The sequence below is a fragment of the Colobus angolensis genome, unplaced genomic scaffold, assembly GCF_000951035.1.
Source record: "Colobus angolensis palliatus isolate OR3802 unplaced genomic scaffold, Cang.pa_1.0 Scaffold7, whole genome shotgun sequence".
Classification (NCBI taxonomy): domain Eukaryota; kingdom Metazoa; phylum Chordata; class Mammalia; order Primates; family Cercopithecidae; genus Colobus; species Colobus angolensis.
This window is the reverse complement of record NW_012120709.1, coordinates 14,711,950-14,730,398: the sequence shown is the minus strand read 5'-3', so window position 1 is coordinate 14,730,398 and position 18,449 is coordinate 14,711,950. Positions and strand designations below refer to the sequence as shown.

Genomic DNA, 18,449 nt, shown 5'->3' with positions numbered 1-18,449 from the left:
CTCTGTGAAATATTTTCTACATACAAATCCATTTATATTGGCACAGCCAATATAAAATTATATATATAGAATTATATATAATTCTATAGTTCCAACTCAAATGCTTCTATTCGTAATGTGAAATCAAGTCCTCAGAGTAGAAAAGTTCAGCCCATGCTTAGCACAGTGCTTAGTACACACACGATATTCCAAAAACTCAGTAGAGGAGGAGGAGACTATGAAGAAGGCAAAAGTGAAAGGAGTAAAATCAGGAGAGTGGATCAAAAAGGTAAACAGAACATAGTTCATCAAGGCATGGTTGATGATGAAGTATTAATAAAACATTAAGGAAAAGGAGGAATGAAAGGTGACCACCAGACTTAGCAACATGAATTTTATGAGAGACATTATCAAGTGCTATTTTACTGGAATAAATGGAAGGGAGGGAAATAAAGACAGCAAATAAAGACAACTCTTTCACAAAGTTTGTCTATGAGAGGAAGGAAGAGAGAGGGTGATACCTAAAAGAGAACATAGGGAAGAGGGAAATTATTTTGTGTTTGTGAGAAAGGGAATTTTTAAACAGGAGAGGTTTTAAAATGTTCAGAACATAGTTCAGAGGGAGAACCACATATTAAAAAATAAAGTACCTGAGAAAGAGCAGATAAAAAAACAAAGCACAGGAAGAGTTAGTCTCAAATAGAAGGATAAACTGTTTCTGTAACATGAGGGAAGGTTATTAAAGGAGCAGATGCCAGGAGATTTCAATGTTTGATAGTGGGATGTGGCGAGATCTCCTCTCTATGCCTTCTGTTTTCTCCAAATAGGAGGCAGGCTGAAAGCAATGGCGTAGAAGAGAAGATGAAAAGTTTAAGCAGAATGGAGAAGCTGAAATTGTCATTGTGAAGGAATGAGTTGACCAAAGAAATTTGGTAAGCATCCCAGACAGTAACATGAGCCAATTTAAGAATGGATATCAAGAAATGTATAGAAGAGGCAATCTGCTTCTTCTGTGACATACAATAAACGAGCAACTAAATATATAATTATAAACCCTAAGTGCTATAAAGGAAATGAACAGGGTGCTATGGCAGAAAATGCATGGTATAAACTTTTGAGAAAGGTGGTTTTACTTTCGTCTTTCAGGTGAGGGAACTCAACTAGTGGCAGAGTCAGTATTAGAATTCAAGTCTGTCTACTCCAAGGCTTAAGCTTCAGACCATAAATTTATATATATGGTGCTTAGTCCAATAAGTAAATTCAGTTTAAAAATCACATGGCATCTGTACAGTGTCTATAACAACCCAAAGTATGAGATAAATATTGCCATAAATAATAGAACCTCTAATATTTACCTGTAAACTTATTCCAGTTTCTTCTTTACTTTTTTCACTCAAGCTAGAAATAGTTGTACTTTGGCTTCCTTCTTCAAATGCAAGACTTCTGTTTGTCACAAGAATACATCTTTTAATGAGAACATACTATTTGGAAGCTCCTGAATACATACACTATAGACTTTGACAGAAAAAAACTAATGAAGGTTGCAAACAAAACAGAATAAATCACTTATACTTTAAAACTTAATACCATTTATACCTAGGATGGAAAAGGAATTTGTGAATGAAAATTATATTTTAAGAATAATCTTCTAGATATGGAAAGCCCATATGCAAAAATATGATTATTTATAAAGAGACAGGATTATTTAAAAATAGAGCACATGCCCTCCAGTTCAGGTACTATATACTCTGTCAGTGGTTTCACCTGAAATTCAACTCAATCAATAATTACAGACACACAAATAAAGACCACAATAAGAATTTAATACCTAACAGATATAAATTAAGACATCTGATATTAACTATTGAAAAGGAAGTAGATCAGTAGGATCCACTTAAACCAAGATTATAAAACTAGAAAGTGACAGTCAGGATGAGAACTCAGATTTGTCTACTTCAAGGCCTTAACTTTATGCATTTTATATATATGACATTCAGTTCTGTAAGTAATTTCAATTCTAAAACCATGACAGTTATGGTGTCTGTAACAGTGATAATCTAATACATAAAATAAATACTATCGGCCGGGCGCGGTGGCTCAAGCCTGTAATCCCAGCACTTTGGGAGGCCGAGACGGGCGGATCACGAGGTCAGGAGATCGAGACCATCCTGGCCTACACGGTGAAACCCCATCTCTACTAAAAATACAAAAAACTAGCCGGGCGAGATGGCGGGCGCCTGTAGTCCCAGCTACTCGGGAGGCTGAGGCAGGAGAATGGTGTAAACCCGGGAGGCGGAGCTTGCAGTGAGCCGAGATTGCGCCACTGCACTCCAGCCTGGGTGACAGAGTGAGACTCCGTCTCAAAAAAAAAAAAAAAAAATACTATCGTAAGTGATACTGCCTCTAATATTTACCTATATACTTATTCCAGTTTCTTTTTTTTTTTTTTGAGATAAGGTCTCGCTCTGTTGCCTAGGCTGGAGTGCAGTGGCACAATCATGGTTCACTGCAGCCTCTCCCTCCTGGGCTCAAGTGATCCTCCTCCCTCAGCCTCCTGAGTTGCTGGGACTACATGTGCAAGCCACTATGCCCAGCTAATTTATTTTTATTTTTAGTAGAGCTGAGGTCTCACTATGTTGCCCAGGCTGGTCTTGATCCCCTGTTCACAAGCAATCCTCTCACTTTGGCCTCCCAAAGTGCTGGGATTACATGCGTGAGCCACTGTGCCCAGCCTAGAAATAGTTATACTTTGGCTCCCTTCTTCAAATATAAGGCTTCCTACTGATCCACTTCCTTACTAACTACATTTCTGTACAAAAATGGGTATAACCACTTTAAAAAACAATTTGGGACCAGGTGCAGTGGCTCATTCTTGTAATCCCAGCACTTTGAAAGGCTGAGGTGGGAGGACTGCTTGAGCGCAGGAGCTAGGGACCAGCCTGAGCAACATAGCAAGATCTTGTTTCTACTAAAAATAAAAATAAATGAGCTGGATGCAGTGATGTGTGCCTGTAGTCCCAACTACTTGGAGGCTGAGGCAGGAGAATCACTTGAGCCTGGAAGATCAAGGCTACAGTGAGCTATGATCGCACCTCTGCACCACAGCCTGGGCAAAATAATGAGACCCAGGCCATTTCAAACGAACAAAGATTTGAAGAGGGCAGTTGGGATAATAAAGTGTTTTACTTTATTTTTTACTCTTACTTTCTTGATTATTTTTTGTTCTTCACCATGATCTAGGGGTATATTTATTAAGTTCTTATGACAGTTCTAACTCAGTCAGAGGAAAGCGAATTAAATTCACTAGAAATACAGGTAGATAAAGAAATGAAACTTAGTCACAGAAAGAAATCAGTCACATTACTTTATAGCCATTTTGGATTATAATTTTGGGTATTTTATATCCAAAATGAATCTTGAATAGTTTAGGAATTAGTAGTAAATCTAATCTGACTGAAGTTAGGAAATAATTTAATCATTTGAAAAATATTTATCACCCTTAAATTAAGTACTCAATGCTAGGGCTATTATGGGGAATATACAGAAAATTAAGTATGGACTCTGTCCTACAGGAATTTGCTATCTGTTAAATTTTTATAATACCTAAGTATAAACATTCCTATTGTTTCAGAGCAGGAATTACATATTCCTTTTTAAAAATTTATTATAATTTCACTTTAAAACAAAATTTCTATCTAAATAATGTCTTTTAAACGGGGAACAGGAGGCAAAGTAAATCTTTACTATATACCCTTAATGAGACAATGCCAACGTTAATTTTAAAAACCAAAAATTCTAAATTCCATTACCTTTTCTCTTGATCATCCATGCTTTTCTTATCTGCATAGATTTCTGCATAGAGTAAAGCTGTAAAGTGAGCAGCACAAGACTGAGCTACCTTGGCAACTTCTAGATAATTTAAATCCAGCCAGAAAGCATCATCAAAAATTGTTCCTGAAGAAGGTCTAAAGAAAAATTAGATATAATATCACTCACTTTTTAAAACTTCAATATCAAAAGAAAAGCATGTTGATATTGAATACAATGGTAGTAACTGCTTAATAGAAAATTACAAATTCCCGAAAACCACATTTCCCCAATATATACCTATAAACATTATAACATGGCTGAAGAGTTCTATTTAATAATCTTTTTGGTTGTTCTTTTTTCCCTCAAACTGATCAGAGAATCTGATAAAACCTATAGACTATCACTTGATACAAAATTGGGGTTCATATCTGCTCTTCACCAAGAAATCCATGTACCACAGGCTAAGAATAGGATACACAGAATAGCTAATACAAATGCACACAAGCACCCCCCAACACACACTTTAAAACAGTCAATTTAATAAAAATATTGTTTCATCTAAGACACAAATACATGTCTTTCCTATTGTGACTTATTTTCTCCTTAATGTATTGCCTAGGTTGAGTTACTTAATAAAAACCTTCCACTGTGTTAACAGGTAGGTCAAGATTGAAAGGGACCATAGATAGTATCTTTTTCAAAACTAGCATTATAGAGATGGGACATGGTAGTGGTTAAGAGCACTGGTGTTGAAGTACAATACAGGTAGGTTCAAATCTAGCTATATTACCTACTACCAGCTGTGCGATCTTAGCAACTTAACTTCTTAAACCTCAGTTTCCTAGTTTCCTTACTTGTAAATGCTGGAACAACATGGACCTTGGAGAATGAGTGCAACAATTAAATAATGCCTGCAGAGCTGATGAATAAGACACACCCTACAACATAGCAGGCACTCAACTAAAGTTAACTTTCTGAGGAACTTGAAGTTCAGAGAAGTGAAATAATTTCCCCATGGAAAGGAAGACACTGCAGACATTATTCTGATTTTGAAAGATGATAAGACTGAGGTTCAAAGATACCAAGCAATTTTTTGTTGTTGTTTTATTGTTGTTCTTTGTTTTTGCCCAACATACTGTATAGGATAACAAGTAATTTTTACACAGCACCAGCTTGGACTTGAATGCATGTCTTTACCCCCTTTTCTATATCCCATTCATACTTTCTCAAGGAATCTTCTTTAGGATCTTATTCAGAATTAAAATGGAATATGAAGAATTTTTATCTTCTCCAAATCCTGCTAATGTCAACACCATTCTACCCCAATGGTAAATCTGAAATGAATGACTCAAAGGTAAAACTGCCTCCCAACACCAAGAAAACAAATGCTCTCAACTACGTTAAAGCTTCTGATAGGCCTTCTGAGAAGATAATCTGGTATAAAACTATAAGGGAAAATAACCAGAAGCAAAGACACTGAAAAGCATAAAACTTCTTTTTCTACTAGAGAAGAAGAATGGTTTAAGAATACATAGATATTAATTTTTTAAGATATTAATGCATTTAGGCTTAAAAACATTTCATTTTTCACTCACCTCTCCCTCTCATTCTTTACCAACCACTGCCACCACTACCATACACACTTATGAGACATCGATTCCTACCTATTCAAATTATAGGCCCACTACACTATTTCTTCAGAGTTCTGGTCAACTCTCAAGCAGTATTGATCAGTCAGACCATTCATTCTAGCAATTCTTGTATGCATTGTTAAAAATTTCATGAGAAATAACAGGAACAAAGATACTATACTATAAAACAATTTACCAGAAACAATAAAATAAACATTGTCACAGCACAGTACTGCCACAGATTTTGAGACCACTGCACACAGTAAAGAAACTTACATCTTAAAATAAAGATACATAAGGAAGACATTTACACAACTCTATTTACTTCTTAGAACTAAAGCAAAGAGAAAAGTAAAAAGAGTGATAATACAGCTAAATGTAACTTGGAAAAACACCTGCTCCTATCCCGAACATAGATGAAATAAATTGGAGCCAAGAAGGCTGCATAATTTAACAAAGGTAACACTGTTACTGGTACAGCTGGTACTAGAATTGAGAGTTCTTGACACTGATTTAACTGAAGTGCTATCCTGAATATGGATTACTGCAAGGAGATACAAATATCACACAAATTAAATATAGCACTTTGCAACAGCTTCACCTAAAATAATCACGTTAAAATTCAGCCAATAGTTAACAAGTTACACTCTAGATCCTAAACATAAGAAGCAACACTCATTACATTACCTCTTTTGTCTTCTCATGTAGTCCACAACAGCAAGCATTGTTCTTTGTGACTTTTTATCCAAACAGCATCGGAAAAAGTGCTCTGACTCTGACAAACAAAAATATCTCCCCTCAGTCCCAGGCATTCTTGCTTACGCACTTTCTTCCTTCTTGTTTATGTGTCTGTAACCCACTATGCTATAAGGTTCTAGTGGGCAGTACCTAACACAAAATTGGTTCTGAGGGAATTTCATAGCATTTCTTTTGCTTTTAAAAGAAACTGTTATCTTAATAAAAGTGAGAACTTACATTGTAATTTATATTTTATTTCTGAGGAGGACTAATTAATTGATTCAATAGATCTTTTATGTGCTAGGTCCTCAGTATACAACCATGAACAAGATAGACCATGTCAGACCACACAGAACTCACTGACTAGCCTGGGAGATTACAACACAATATGATTAAGTGTTATAATAGGAAAGTTTAAAATGCTATAGAATCTTAGCAGAGGGAACCTCACTTAGATAAGAAAAGTTTCATAGAAAAAGTGATACCGGCCAGGTGCAATGGCTCACGCCTGTAATCCCAGCACCTTGGAAGGTCGAGGCAGGCGGATCACTTGAGGCCAAGAGTTTGAGACCAGCCTGGCTAAATGGTGAAACCCTATCTCTATTAAATATACACAAATTAGCAGGGCGTGCTGGCACACATCTGTAATCCCAGCTACTCAGGAGGCTGAGGCACAAGAATTGCTTGAACCTGAGGGGCAGAGGTTGCAGTGAGCCGAGATCGTACCACTGCACTTCAGCCTGGGTTACATAGTGAGACTCTTGTCTCAAGAAAAAAAAAAGAAAAAAGAAAAAGTGATACCTGAAAGAAGAGTAATAGTCACAAGAGCAGGAAAGGATAGTGCTACAGGCAATAATAACAATATCTGAGATGGCTGGAAGCAAGAAATAACTTGGAAAATTTAATTAAAGAATTTCACCTGTGCTAAGTCATAGAGCTAGAAAGCAGTAAGGATGCTAAGGGCAGAGAGAAACAAATGGACTAAGTTATTCATAATATGGAATTGGCAAGATTTGGTAATTAGATGAAATACATGAGAGAGGTTTCTAGAGTAAGCAACTGAGTGCCATTTGTCAAAGACGTACACATTTAAAAAAGTAGACTGGGGGAAGAGATGAAGAAGATGACACATTTGCTTTTGGACAGCTGAGTTTGAGATGCACATGGGACATTTAGTGAAGGCAATGAGGCTTATAGCCATCAGAAAAGATATACCACTTAAATTTTATAAAAATATGCCTTTACTTTCCTTTTCGATAAAAGAATTTTATATGTGAAGTTTAAATTTTCACTTAAGGTAATAAAAATATTGGCACTGTACACAGATATAATAAAACAATTACTTTACCTTCCAATGGTTGTGGCATAGATACATAACTGATAAACATGAAAAAAGTCTTGGCCATGTTCACGATAACAAATTACCAGATTATCATAAACAATGATTACCTTAAACTATGTAATAAAAATTGTTTTTAATAGTACTGTAAATCACATATTAAAGTTTTAAACACTTAAATCACTTATACCTGTATTTTCCCAATTAAAGATAAGAGATATATTTTAGATAGTTTACAAAGCCTCTATGAAAATTTTTATTTTAGGATTTTCATTTCAGTGGCCTAAAGAAAATTCATATAAGCACATTCTAGATCATTTATAGAACAGCTTATAATCTAGTAGGATCACAGGATGGGCATCTATGTCTATGTTTATAATTTATATTTTTCCAAATAGTAGATTTGTAACTGCTGTTAGCCAACAGAAAAGAAAATACATAAAATATAAAGCATAGTAAACTGAAGTCTAAATGACATTAGAGTCATGTTAAATGAAGGTTGTAGCAGTAAAACTAGAAGAAACAACTGGAAGAACTGAGTAATCACAACCTTTGCTGAAGTGACTGGAAGGATTGGGAGGAGCGGACTAGTTGTGGCAAAATATCACATTAAATCAACATTTACATTAGAATTGATTGGTCTTTAAGTACAACAAGTGAATTTGTACCTAGCTTTAAGTTTGCAAATAAAACACATTAATAATATATAATAAAGAGAGTTAACAATAATCTGTGAATTTTGTATCCTTTTATAAAATTTAGGTTTTAAAAACTGACCCATAATGAGCCCTCAAGTATGCATATATGTAATATACATACCCAACCCTGGTGGAATTTCTTTTGCTATTATGCTCTTGGCATGAGAAACACTCGTTATATGTCACAGAAGGAAGGTAGGTTATAAGAGTAAATAAAGTGCAATTCAATTTTTGTTTTAAAAAAATTAGAAGGATATATACCAAATGTTAATTATAGTTATACAAAGGTTTTTTTTCTTTTTCTTTTTTTTTTAGACAGAGTCTCACTGTGTTGTTCAGTCTGGAATGCAGTGGTGTCATCTTGGCTCACTGCAACCCTCTACCTCCTGGGTTCAAGTGATTCTCCTGCCTCAGTCTCCCAAGTAGCTGCAATTACAGGTGCCTGCCACCACGCCCAGCTAATTTTTGTATTTTTAGCAGGGACGGGGTTTCACCATGTTGGCCAGGTTGGTCTTGAACTCCTGACCTCAAGTGATCCACCAACCTTGGCCTCCCAAAGTGCTGGGATTACAGGCGTTGAGCCACTGTGTCCAACCAAAGGCTGCTTTTTAAATTGAGTTGGCCAGAGCTCTGAAAACATGAAAATTCTATCATATCTGCACCACAGTACCTAAAATATCTGATTGTGTTTATTTGTTTTTTCCATTGCTGGAATGTGAGTGTTTCTTTTTCACATTAATATTGCCGGTGCAAGCACAGTGCCTGACACATATTGAAAGCTCAATTAGTTGACCCATTATCAATAGCCAAAATGTACTGAGGGAATACTATACATCAAGTATTATCCTAGGCACTTTACATACATTATTTCATTGAAAACTTGTTGCAACTACTGCAACTTTTATCTCCATTCCACAGATAAAGAAACAAATTTAGAGGTTACAGATTTAATCCTGTAAAGTGCTTTTAGCGGGATTCCACCTTAAATCTATCTTTCTCTGGAACTGAGAAGTTTACAGTATTAGTGTTAAAAATTTAATAAAATACCTGAATCCAAGTTTGCAGGGGTTGTGGATCGGCTCGTTTGTGAGAAGTGTCGAAGACAGCTGGTGAAAAATCCCTGAACATGTGTAGAAAGCAGATTTCTCCATGATTCATTTGTATCTTGGAGCAAAATATCATGAATCAAGTATGGAAGTATAGTCTGACACAAGTCAGTTTTCACCTAGAATATACCAACAAATCCACCCAATAGTTTGAGTAAAAATGAGTAAAACTAATACATTTTACTTAAAACTTTTCATGCCCTGTTGACATATTAAATTTCTAAAAGATGATAGATTAATCTGCCATAAACTCAACATACTGCTAAAAAAAAACAAAAAACATGTATTAGGTGGTGTTTAAAAAAACCACACTAGGCTAGTATATCAATATCAAATGTATATGTTAGTGACATTGTAACTGTTTATTTTCAGTCTAAGCCATTAGCATAATGAAATAGACTATTGCTTACAAATGAAATTATATCACCACTTTTATTAAATACAGTTTCAGAATTGAAAAGTGTTAGTAACAGAAGGAGTTTTCTGATTTGATAGAAGAGAGAAAAAGGTATCAAAAGTTTAAGACAAAATTTGAAAATCTGATTTTTATGCATTTTCTATCCTCAGTGAAGAACTATAACAGTCATCTTAAAAAATGTTTATGTTTTAATAAGCCCAACTTCTGGGTATAAAATTTGGGTAATTATTTGTGGTATATTCCAAAGAGCAGAAAAGTGATCTAATACATCTGGCACATTAAAACAGTATTCAGCTTTACTTTTGCTATTCACCGCACTCCATGTTTAACATATGAATGAATCATTACACTCCATATCCATCATATTCATCAGACTTCACACACATAAGACAGGTTATAGATTACTAATTGTACCCTTTTTCTTTTTCAAACCAAAAACAAGGCAAAACACCACTTTTAGAGCTAGAGAATTTAAAGTACCAGAAATGCGGTGTGTACATACGTATATTTGGCACATTTTATCTTCTGGCTCAAAGTTAAAACTTTATAAAAATCTTAGCTTTGTTCACTAATGAGAAATAAGCTGTATGTGTGTTCGGGGTACCACTCTACTGAACTGGTATGAGTGCGGTGTAGTATTGCAGAGAAGGTGATGTTTTATTCATTATCATTACTTTTTCTGTAGAAAATAAGAACCGCTTTTTACATTGCTTTCAATGTGAGTACATTATGAAAATACTTCCCTATCAGTTATCTGTAATTGGCAGATGTTTAACCTAGTCAGATGTTGTATTTTCACATTTCTGTTGAATCACATTTGACAGTGCTATAAATTAACTCTGTAAATCTTAGAGCATCAGGTTTTGCTGTTTTAGATTACACATTTGATGGAAGAGTATAAACTTTGTTTCATTTGGTATGCACCTTCACTCTTATTGAGATAAATACTATATCCTCAAAAACAAAAAGCTACGCTGATTGCTGCCCCACTCCTTTTCCTTATTCAAGAAAGCATATCAGGGAAAATAAATGTGCTCTTATCAGAAGACATAAACAAAGTTAGAACAGGCTTTTGGTTAATGCAAATAATTTATAATCAGCAGTATTTTAACTATCATTACTATTAGTAACAAATCATTCAAGGCACCCCTTAGAACCCCTCTAGCATGTTGCTATCCTGAAGTTGAAACCTAATGCATAAAGTTATGACTAAATACGGATGCTCACTTTAATAAATTTACAACAGTTTGAGTGGGGGTGATATTATGTGAAGATGATGTGCAGTATCACAGAACTCTTTAGATAAACAGGTCATAAACAAGGAATTAAATCAGGCTAATTAATCTTCTTACTTCACACATTGGCTTTAATAATTGAAGAATTTCACATTTTATGCCTCCACTATCCAAAAAAGCACAAGTCAGTGTCTTTATCCAAATGTCATGATTTTCACTTAGAGGAATCCACAGATTTATGTCATCCAGGCCTTCAAAAGGGTTTTCTTTGTCAAATCTGGGTACTTCTAAAAACTAGAAAGAAAGGGATTAGAAAATGTAAATAAGAGAACTGGAAATCATTGTACCTTTCCTACCTAAACTGAGTATAACAAATCTGTTTCTGAGTAAAGCTAAATACAGTTAAAACTAAATCTGAGGCAATGTTTACCTTTTAAAATTAAAACATTTATGTTTATACAAGAGTCAGAGTGGTACGGTAAAAACTGCTGCTTTAGGCACCAGAAAAACTGGGTCCTACTCTCAGCTCTGTCACTCATTAGTAGCATATTACACAAATCACAAACTCTGACTCATCTGTCTCTTGAACAAAACCAGACCATACCTACCACATAGACTTGATTTCAAAATGAAATGAGATTTTAAAATGTTAAAATTATAATGCCTTCCAGGTTATATTATTAGTTTCATTAACAGTTTATATTACTAGTAATTTTACTAAGACCAAAATTATATTTGTGATGCATTGAAAGTACTGCTTCAATGTTGGGTTTCTGCCCTGAAATTAAATTGGTGAAAACTAAACTGTGTACTTCTCAGTCACTTTATGAAAAGAAGATAGTAAAGAGGAATGCTTAGACTAAGGAAGGAACAAGTGTTCTTAAACATGCCTCAGAGTACTTACAGTGGAACCCTATTATGATACCAACATGGAAAAAGGGAGAAATCTATGGGTCATCCTGTATTTCACCAGGGGATTGTGATACATTAACTTGCCATGGAAATAAACACTTGTGGATCACAATAACTATAAATCATACCCAGAGCTAACAGCTTTCATGGGAGCAAAGTAGGGTTTTCTATTTCTAAAAAAATAAGGTTTGTCTTTAAGAATTTCCCCTCCCCCCAAATCAACTACTATTTCCTCAGGTTACCTATCTCAGCTTTTCCACACTGCCATGATAAATAAAAAATAGCAAATTCCTTGGATTTATGAAATATGGTTTAAATTACTTATAGGAAAGGTTAATTATTAGTACAATACTATTTCAAGCAAGTTAACAGTCACAACCCACAGCGAACAGAACTGTTTTAGATATGGTGGGTATTCGATAAACATTTATTACTTAAGAGACCTTTTTTCTCGATGTTCTAAAAGGCTGTAGATAGGCCAGCATTGGATCTGTTGTCATCTTATAAATCTCCCAGAAACTATGTCCAGTCTTTGTGGCTAAAATGTTTTTCAAACAAGTAACAGCTGCTGATCGAACTTTGACACTGAAAAAACAAACAATTCAAATGTCTATCAAGTATACCAGTTATTAATCTTGATGAATGTTAACCTCCACTGAAAAAATTTCAAAATTAAAATTTAAAATTTGTATTAGGAAACTTTACATTCACAAAATTCTCCAATATCAAACAAAATTATCACAGGACTTTCACTAGTCATTCAGTAAACTTGAATTACTAATCATTGCAACAGCAATTCCCTTCTTTCAATAGTTTAATTGTGACTACTATAAATTAAAAAGACTCACAAAAAGAAATACTTGAAAATATGTTCTAATACATGTAAGTAATAAAAATTCTGGGAATCCTTTGGTCCACATCTTCATATGCTAAAGTCCCTTGAATATCTAAAGTTTTTCCCTGTTAAAGAAAAATACAAAAAACTTCTACCTGCTTCCTAGTATTCTTAAGTCACACTAATATTTTGTGCATCTGTTTCAGAAAAACCAATTTCGAATTACTATGAAACGAATGAAACATCTACTGCTTGCAAATTTTCTGTGGCACTCTCTTCAAAAACTGCGCTTGATATACCTTTAAATACATTTTAAAAATGAGATGAACTGGCTGGGTGTGGTGTGGCTCAAGCACATAAACCTTGCACATTAGGAGGTTGAGGCAGGAGGATTGCTTGAGCCCAAGAATTTGGGGTTACAGTAAGCATGATCTATGAGGTATTATCATGCCACTGTACTCCAGTCTGTGTGACAGAGCAAGACCTGTCTCAAAAAAAGAAAAAAGAAAAAAGAGAGATGAATTAATACATGTCAATACAAGGATAGATTGATGGCTAGAAGTGATTAAGCAAGGATAGCAGTAAAATATAGAAACTATGTGATAAGCATATGGGTGTTTACTATAAAATTATTCCCATTTTGCTCTATGTTTAAAGCTTTTTATAATAAAATGTTCGGAAAGAAACCATACAAATTTGTTTAATGAAACAAAAACAACAAAAGAAAGAAATACATAGGTACATTAAATCAATAACAGAAACAGGGGAGTTAGACATTATTGCCAACCATTTATTCCTCAAGAGAAGGAGAAAGGGAAGTACAGAAAAAAAATCAAAACACATATTTATCTTAGAAAGGTGCCTGGCTGTGAGGAAAACCCTTTCAGCCTACCACCAAATATGGTGGTGATGGAATACTCAAAGACACCAATCAATCCATGAACAAATGAGAGAAAGAGCATGCACACAAAAGCAATCTCAACCAACCAGTTGAAATTTTGATATGCAGTGCAATTCTGTTTTGCAGAGAATAAGTAAGCAATAAAAAACCCTGTCTGATTAGCTTAAGACTTCTAGGGTTATAAAACAACCTCTCTGCTTTACGGCTTATTTTAAAAGGATCAAAATAAGGCCTCACTTAGAGGAGAGCAGCACCTCTGATATTGACAACGGCCTAAAACATCTCCCTTTATACTCCCCTATCTTAATTTTCTGTGTAGAACCATCTGGCATTTTTCTTATTTACTGTTTATTTGTCTAGTCCCACTAAAATTTTAACAGGGACCTTGTCTGGAATGTTCACCATTATATCAAGTGTCTGGCACATAGTAGGGTCAATAATTATGTGAATTAATAAAAATACAAGAATTTTCATAAAGACATTGAGATTAAAAAAAGGACAAAGCTTTAGTTACTGAGAATATCAATTTGTGTGAAGTATCATTCTCCATGAATGTCATATTAAGTGGGATTACATATAAGGTATCAATAAATACTCACCAATCTTCTACCAGTGTGTTATTCAGGTAGGTCAGCATTATGAAGGTCCACTGAAGTTCTTTACCTTCAAATAACTTAAGGGCCTTGGTATAAGATGCATCTTTACTATGTTGTATAGCTATGGTAGAGAAATCTATAGGACCCACTTCTCCCAAGCAGCTTCCAACAGCCTCTACATATAGAAATTCTATTTCAGTAGAGTCATAGGTAAGAGATCATACATAAAACTTAAATTTTCTAATTTCAAAACTATAGTGCTGTTTTGCTGTACTTCAAGAATTAACCTTAAGGCCGAGCACGGTGGCTCACACCTGTAATCCCAGCACTTTGGGGGACAGAGGCAGGTGGATCACCTGAGGTCAGGAGTTCGAGACCAGCCTGGCCAACATGGTAAAGCCCCATCTTTACTAAAAATACAAAATTAGCCAGGCGTGGTGGCGCAGGCCTGTAATCCCACCTACTCAGGAGGCTGAGACAGGAGAATCACTTGAACCCAGGAGGCGGAGGCTGCAGTGAGCTGAGATCGCACCACTGCACTCTAGCCTGGGTGAAAAAAAAAAAAAAAAGAGAGAGAGAGAGAGAGAGAGAATCAACCTTAAAACTGTTAAAACTTTTGTTGAGATATCACACAAATTCCATAATCTTAAACACACAGTTCAATGAAAATTCATACATACAAATATACATTTTTTTCTGCCTGTGTTCTCCCTAACCAGATGAAGATAGGACATTTTCAGCAACCCAGAGGGCTCTTCGTGCTCTTTCCATCATGATGGTATTTACTAAAATAAGTTCACAAATTTTTTGAGAGTCCTTCTTTCAAAGGGTAGAACCTAATTTCCCTCCCGTTGAGTGTGCGCTATACTTAGTGATTCACTTCTAACAAACAGAATGTATATAAGTCTTTCACCTCTTTGATTACATTTATTCCTAGGTATTTATTTCTTTTAGATGCTATCGTAAATGGAATTGCTTTTCTAATTCTTTCTGGATTGTCCACTACTAGTATATACAAACACCACTAATTATGTGTTGATCTTGTACCCTGCAACTTAGCTAAATTCATGTATTAGCTCTACAGTAGCTTTCTTGTGGATTCTCTGGGATTTTCTCTACCATATCATCTGTAAATACAGATAGTTTTACTTCCTTTCTAATTGGCATGCTTTTAATTTCTTTTTCTTGTTTAATTGCTCTGGCTAGAACTTCCAGTACAATGTTGAACAACAGTAGTGAAAGTGGACAGCTTTGTCTCATTCCTGATCTTAGGGGGAAGGCTGTAAGTACAAACCACACTAATTTTACGCTACACAGGAAAGCCACTTAGGGCTTCAGTTATAAATTAGGTCTGTCCCTAAAAGCAGTGCCACTACGGACAAGGAGGTAAATACGTTGGTTAAAGAAAACTTCTACAGTTCTGGTAAGATTCTGTTTTTAGTCTGCGTGCTACATGTACAAGTGTACTCTGCAAACGTTCTTCAAGCTAGGTATTTTTGATCTGTATACTTTTCTATACGTAGGATATATCTCAATTTTAAAAACCTAAAAAAAAGGAAGTACTCTAGATATTAGGCTCCTACCGAGAAGTTAAGACTGTTGAAAAAAGATAGTAGAATCTGTGAAACACTACTTATTCCTCCTATTTTTCTAATTTGAAGCAAAACCATCATGAGAGCTTCAAGCTGACTTTAATCAGGTGATTTCTCCATCCCGTGGTCACTAAATCTAAACACCTAAACTAGACATGATGTTGGCTTCTTATCTTACATTAGGTTTCCCCTAAAATGGCTGTAGGAAAGGACTTGAATGGTTTTTAATTATTTAAGTTTAATCTAGCCCTCCAAGTCTTCATTCTTATGACTGTTACATAACAAAAGACACTGAGTACCTGTCAGTTATATTTACAAAATATATTGGCAGTCAATTTATTTGCAACTTAACTCTAAAAATAGATATTTGTGACTTTCCTAAATATTTACAAGGCATTTTCAAATTAAGTTATACACATATGTAAATCTCTTAACTTTTCATTTTATATGAATATTTAAGGAAGAAAAGTACAAAAGGGGGCTTTTTAGGGACACTTTAATTAAATAGGCATGTAACTTAGCATCTCATATTTCCCCAATATACCAAATGACAAACCCTCACTTATTTTGAAGATATAATAAAGATGACCACTCATATAATAAAGATGACCACCACATAACTCACATTCAGCCAATACAATCATGCTTTGCTTAATGACACAGATATGTTCTGAGAAATGTGTCATTGGGCAATTCTGTCATTGTGCGACCATCACAGAATATACTTACACAAACCTAGATGGTATAGCCTACTACACACCTAGGCTATATGGTATAGCTTATTGCATCTAGGCTACAAACCTGTATAGCATGTTACTATACTGAATACTACAGGCAATTGTAACACAATAGTAAGTATTTGTATATCTAAACAGAAAACATACAGTAAAAATACAGTATTATAATCACATATAATCCTATATGTGATCCACAGTTGACTGAAATGGTGTCATGCAGCACATGACTGTAGTTTACCTAGCACTTCTTTTTCACCAGTGTGGTTTATTGCCATCTTGGATAACTGCAACAAATTGACAACTAGCTTCACCATAATCCCATCTTGTGGATTATCTAGAAATAATTTTTTAAAAATTAGTTTCAACTAGCACAAAGACAACACTTTTGTTTACAATAATATATATATTAAATTATCTGACTAGAAAATTTCCATAAAGTTTAAAGAAGGTTTTAAGTCATGAGTAGCTCAAAAAATACGTAGGGAATGAATCTGAACTTCCTTAATACCACAGATTCTTTTGAAAGTGATTAGCAATATTTGACAACAGAGAAAATAAAATGTCTTAAACAAATTGTGCAGATAAGTCAACACTTTAGCAAAATCACAAACAGAAGCACAAGAATCATTCAACACTAAAGCTAGAAGGGACTTTGGGAGCTTGCTTGGCTTTTTAACATCTAACATTTAGAGTTTAGACCAGCACTGTCCCACAGAACTTTCTGCAATGATGGAAATGTCTATAATCTACACTGTCCAATGATCACTACTGACCAAACGTACTACTGAGAACTGCATATGTGTTCAACACAACGAAAAAACTGAACTTCAAATTTCATTTAATTTTACTTCACTTAAATAGCCAAATGGCTAGGCTATAAGGCACAAGGCAGATCTAGCCCATAAAATACTCAAGAACACAAGAACAAGAAATAATGGTGTTTCTATTTACATACATTTTATACATCTCAAAAGTACTAGAAACTCTGCTCAGTCAAAACTAAAATTCATTTTAAAAAGTACTGAGGGTAAAAACAACACAACAGAAATACAAAATTAGACCGGGTGTGGTGGCTCACGCCTGTAATCCCAGCACTTTGGGAGGCCGAGGTGGGCGGATCACCTGAGGTCAGGAGTTCAAGACCAGCCTGGACAACATGTGAAACCCCGTCTCTACTAAAGATATAAAAAATCAGCTGGACATGGTGGCACACAACTGTAATCCCTGCTACTCGGGAGGTTGGGGCAGGAGAATCATCTGAATCCAGGAGGTGGAGGTTGCAGTGAGCGGAAATCATGTCACTGCACTCCAGCCTGAGTGACAGAGCGACACTCCGTCTCAAAACAAAAAAAAAAATAGAAAGTTTCCCAAATACTGTAATAATGTACATTTCAAATCAAATTAACATAAATATAGATGTTTCATAAGTAAAAAGCAAGCTAGAAAAACTTACAAATACATACACACATATATATACACACACATAAACACACATGGCTAAAATATTAAAATGAGACATATTTCTTTCATTCAGGTAAATTGGACTAGAAGATAAGACTAGCTTGTATGTCTGGCTCTAAGGAATTAAATTTTTCTTTTACATAGTCAGAAGGTGTTAAAATGTTTAAGCATGGGCCGGGAACAATGGCTCACGCCTGTAATCCCAGCACTTTGGGAGGCTGAGGTGGGCGGATCGCCTGAGCTCAGGAGTTCGAGACCAGCCTGGCCAACATGGTGAAACCCTGTCTCTACTAAAAAAAAGTACAAAAACTTAGCCAGGCGTAATGGCAGGTGCCTGTAATCCCAGCTACTAGGGAGGCTGAGGCTCGAGAATCTGAGCTTGGGAGGTGGAGGTTGCAGTGAGCCAAGATAGTGCCACTGCACTCCAGCCTGGGCAACAAGAGCGAAACTCTGTCTTAAAA

At 35.2% G+C, this 18,449-nt stretch overlaps 1 protein-coding gene across 3 annotated transcripts in view; it reads right to left on the bottom strand.

The window, feature by feature from the left end:
• Positions 1-18,449, bottom strand: part of ATM (ATM serine/threonine kinase) — a 134,540-nt gene that overhangs the window by 48,005 nt on the left and 68,086 nt on the right. For all 3 annotated transcript variants that reach the window (XM_011926674.1, XM_011926676.1, XM_011926675.1), the window contains 8 exons: positions 16,766-16,861; positions 14,202-14,373; positions 12,310-12,451; positions 11,072-11,248; positions 9,243-9,420; positions 6,108-6,195; positions 3,789-3,944; positions 1,335-1,422 (listed from right to left, as the gene is read on the bottom strand). In XM_011926674.1, coding sequence (XP_011782064.1) covers positions 1,335-1,422; positions 3,789-3,944; positions 6,108-6,195; positions 9,243-9,420; positions 11,072-11,248; positions 12,310-12,451; positions 14,202-14,373; positions 16,766-16,861 — 1,097 coding nt within the window. The remainder of the gene's footprint in view (positions 1-1,334; positions 1,423-3,788; positions 3,945-6,107; positions 6,196-9,242; positions 9,421-11,071; positions 11,249-12,309; positions 12,452-14,201; positions 14,374-16,765; positions 16,862-18,449) is intronic.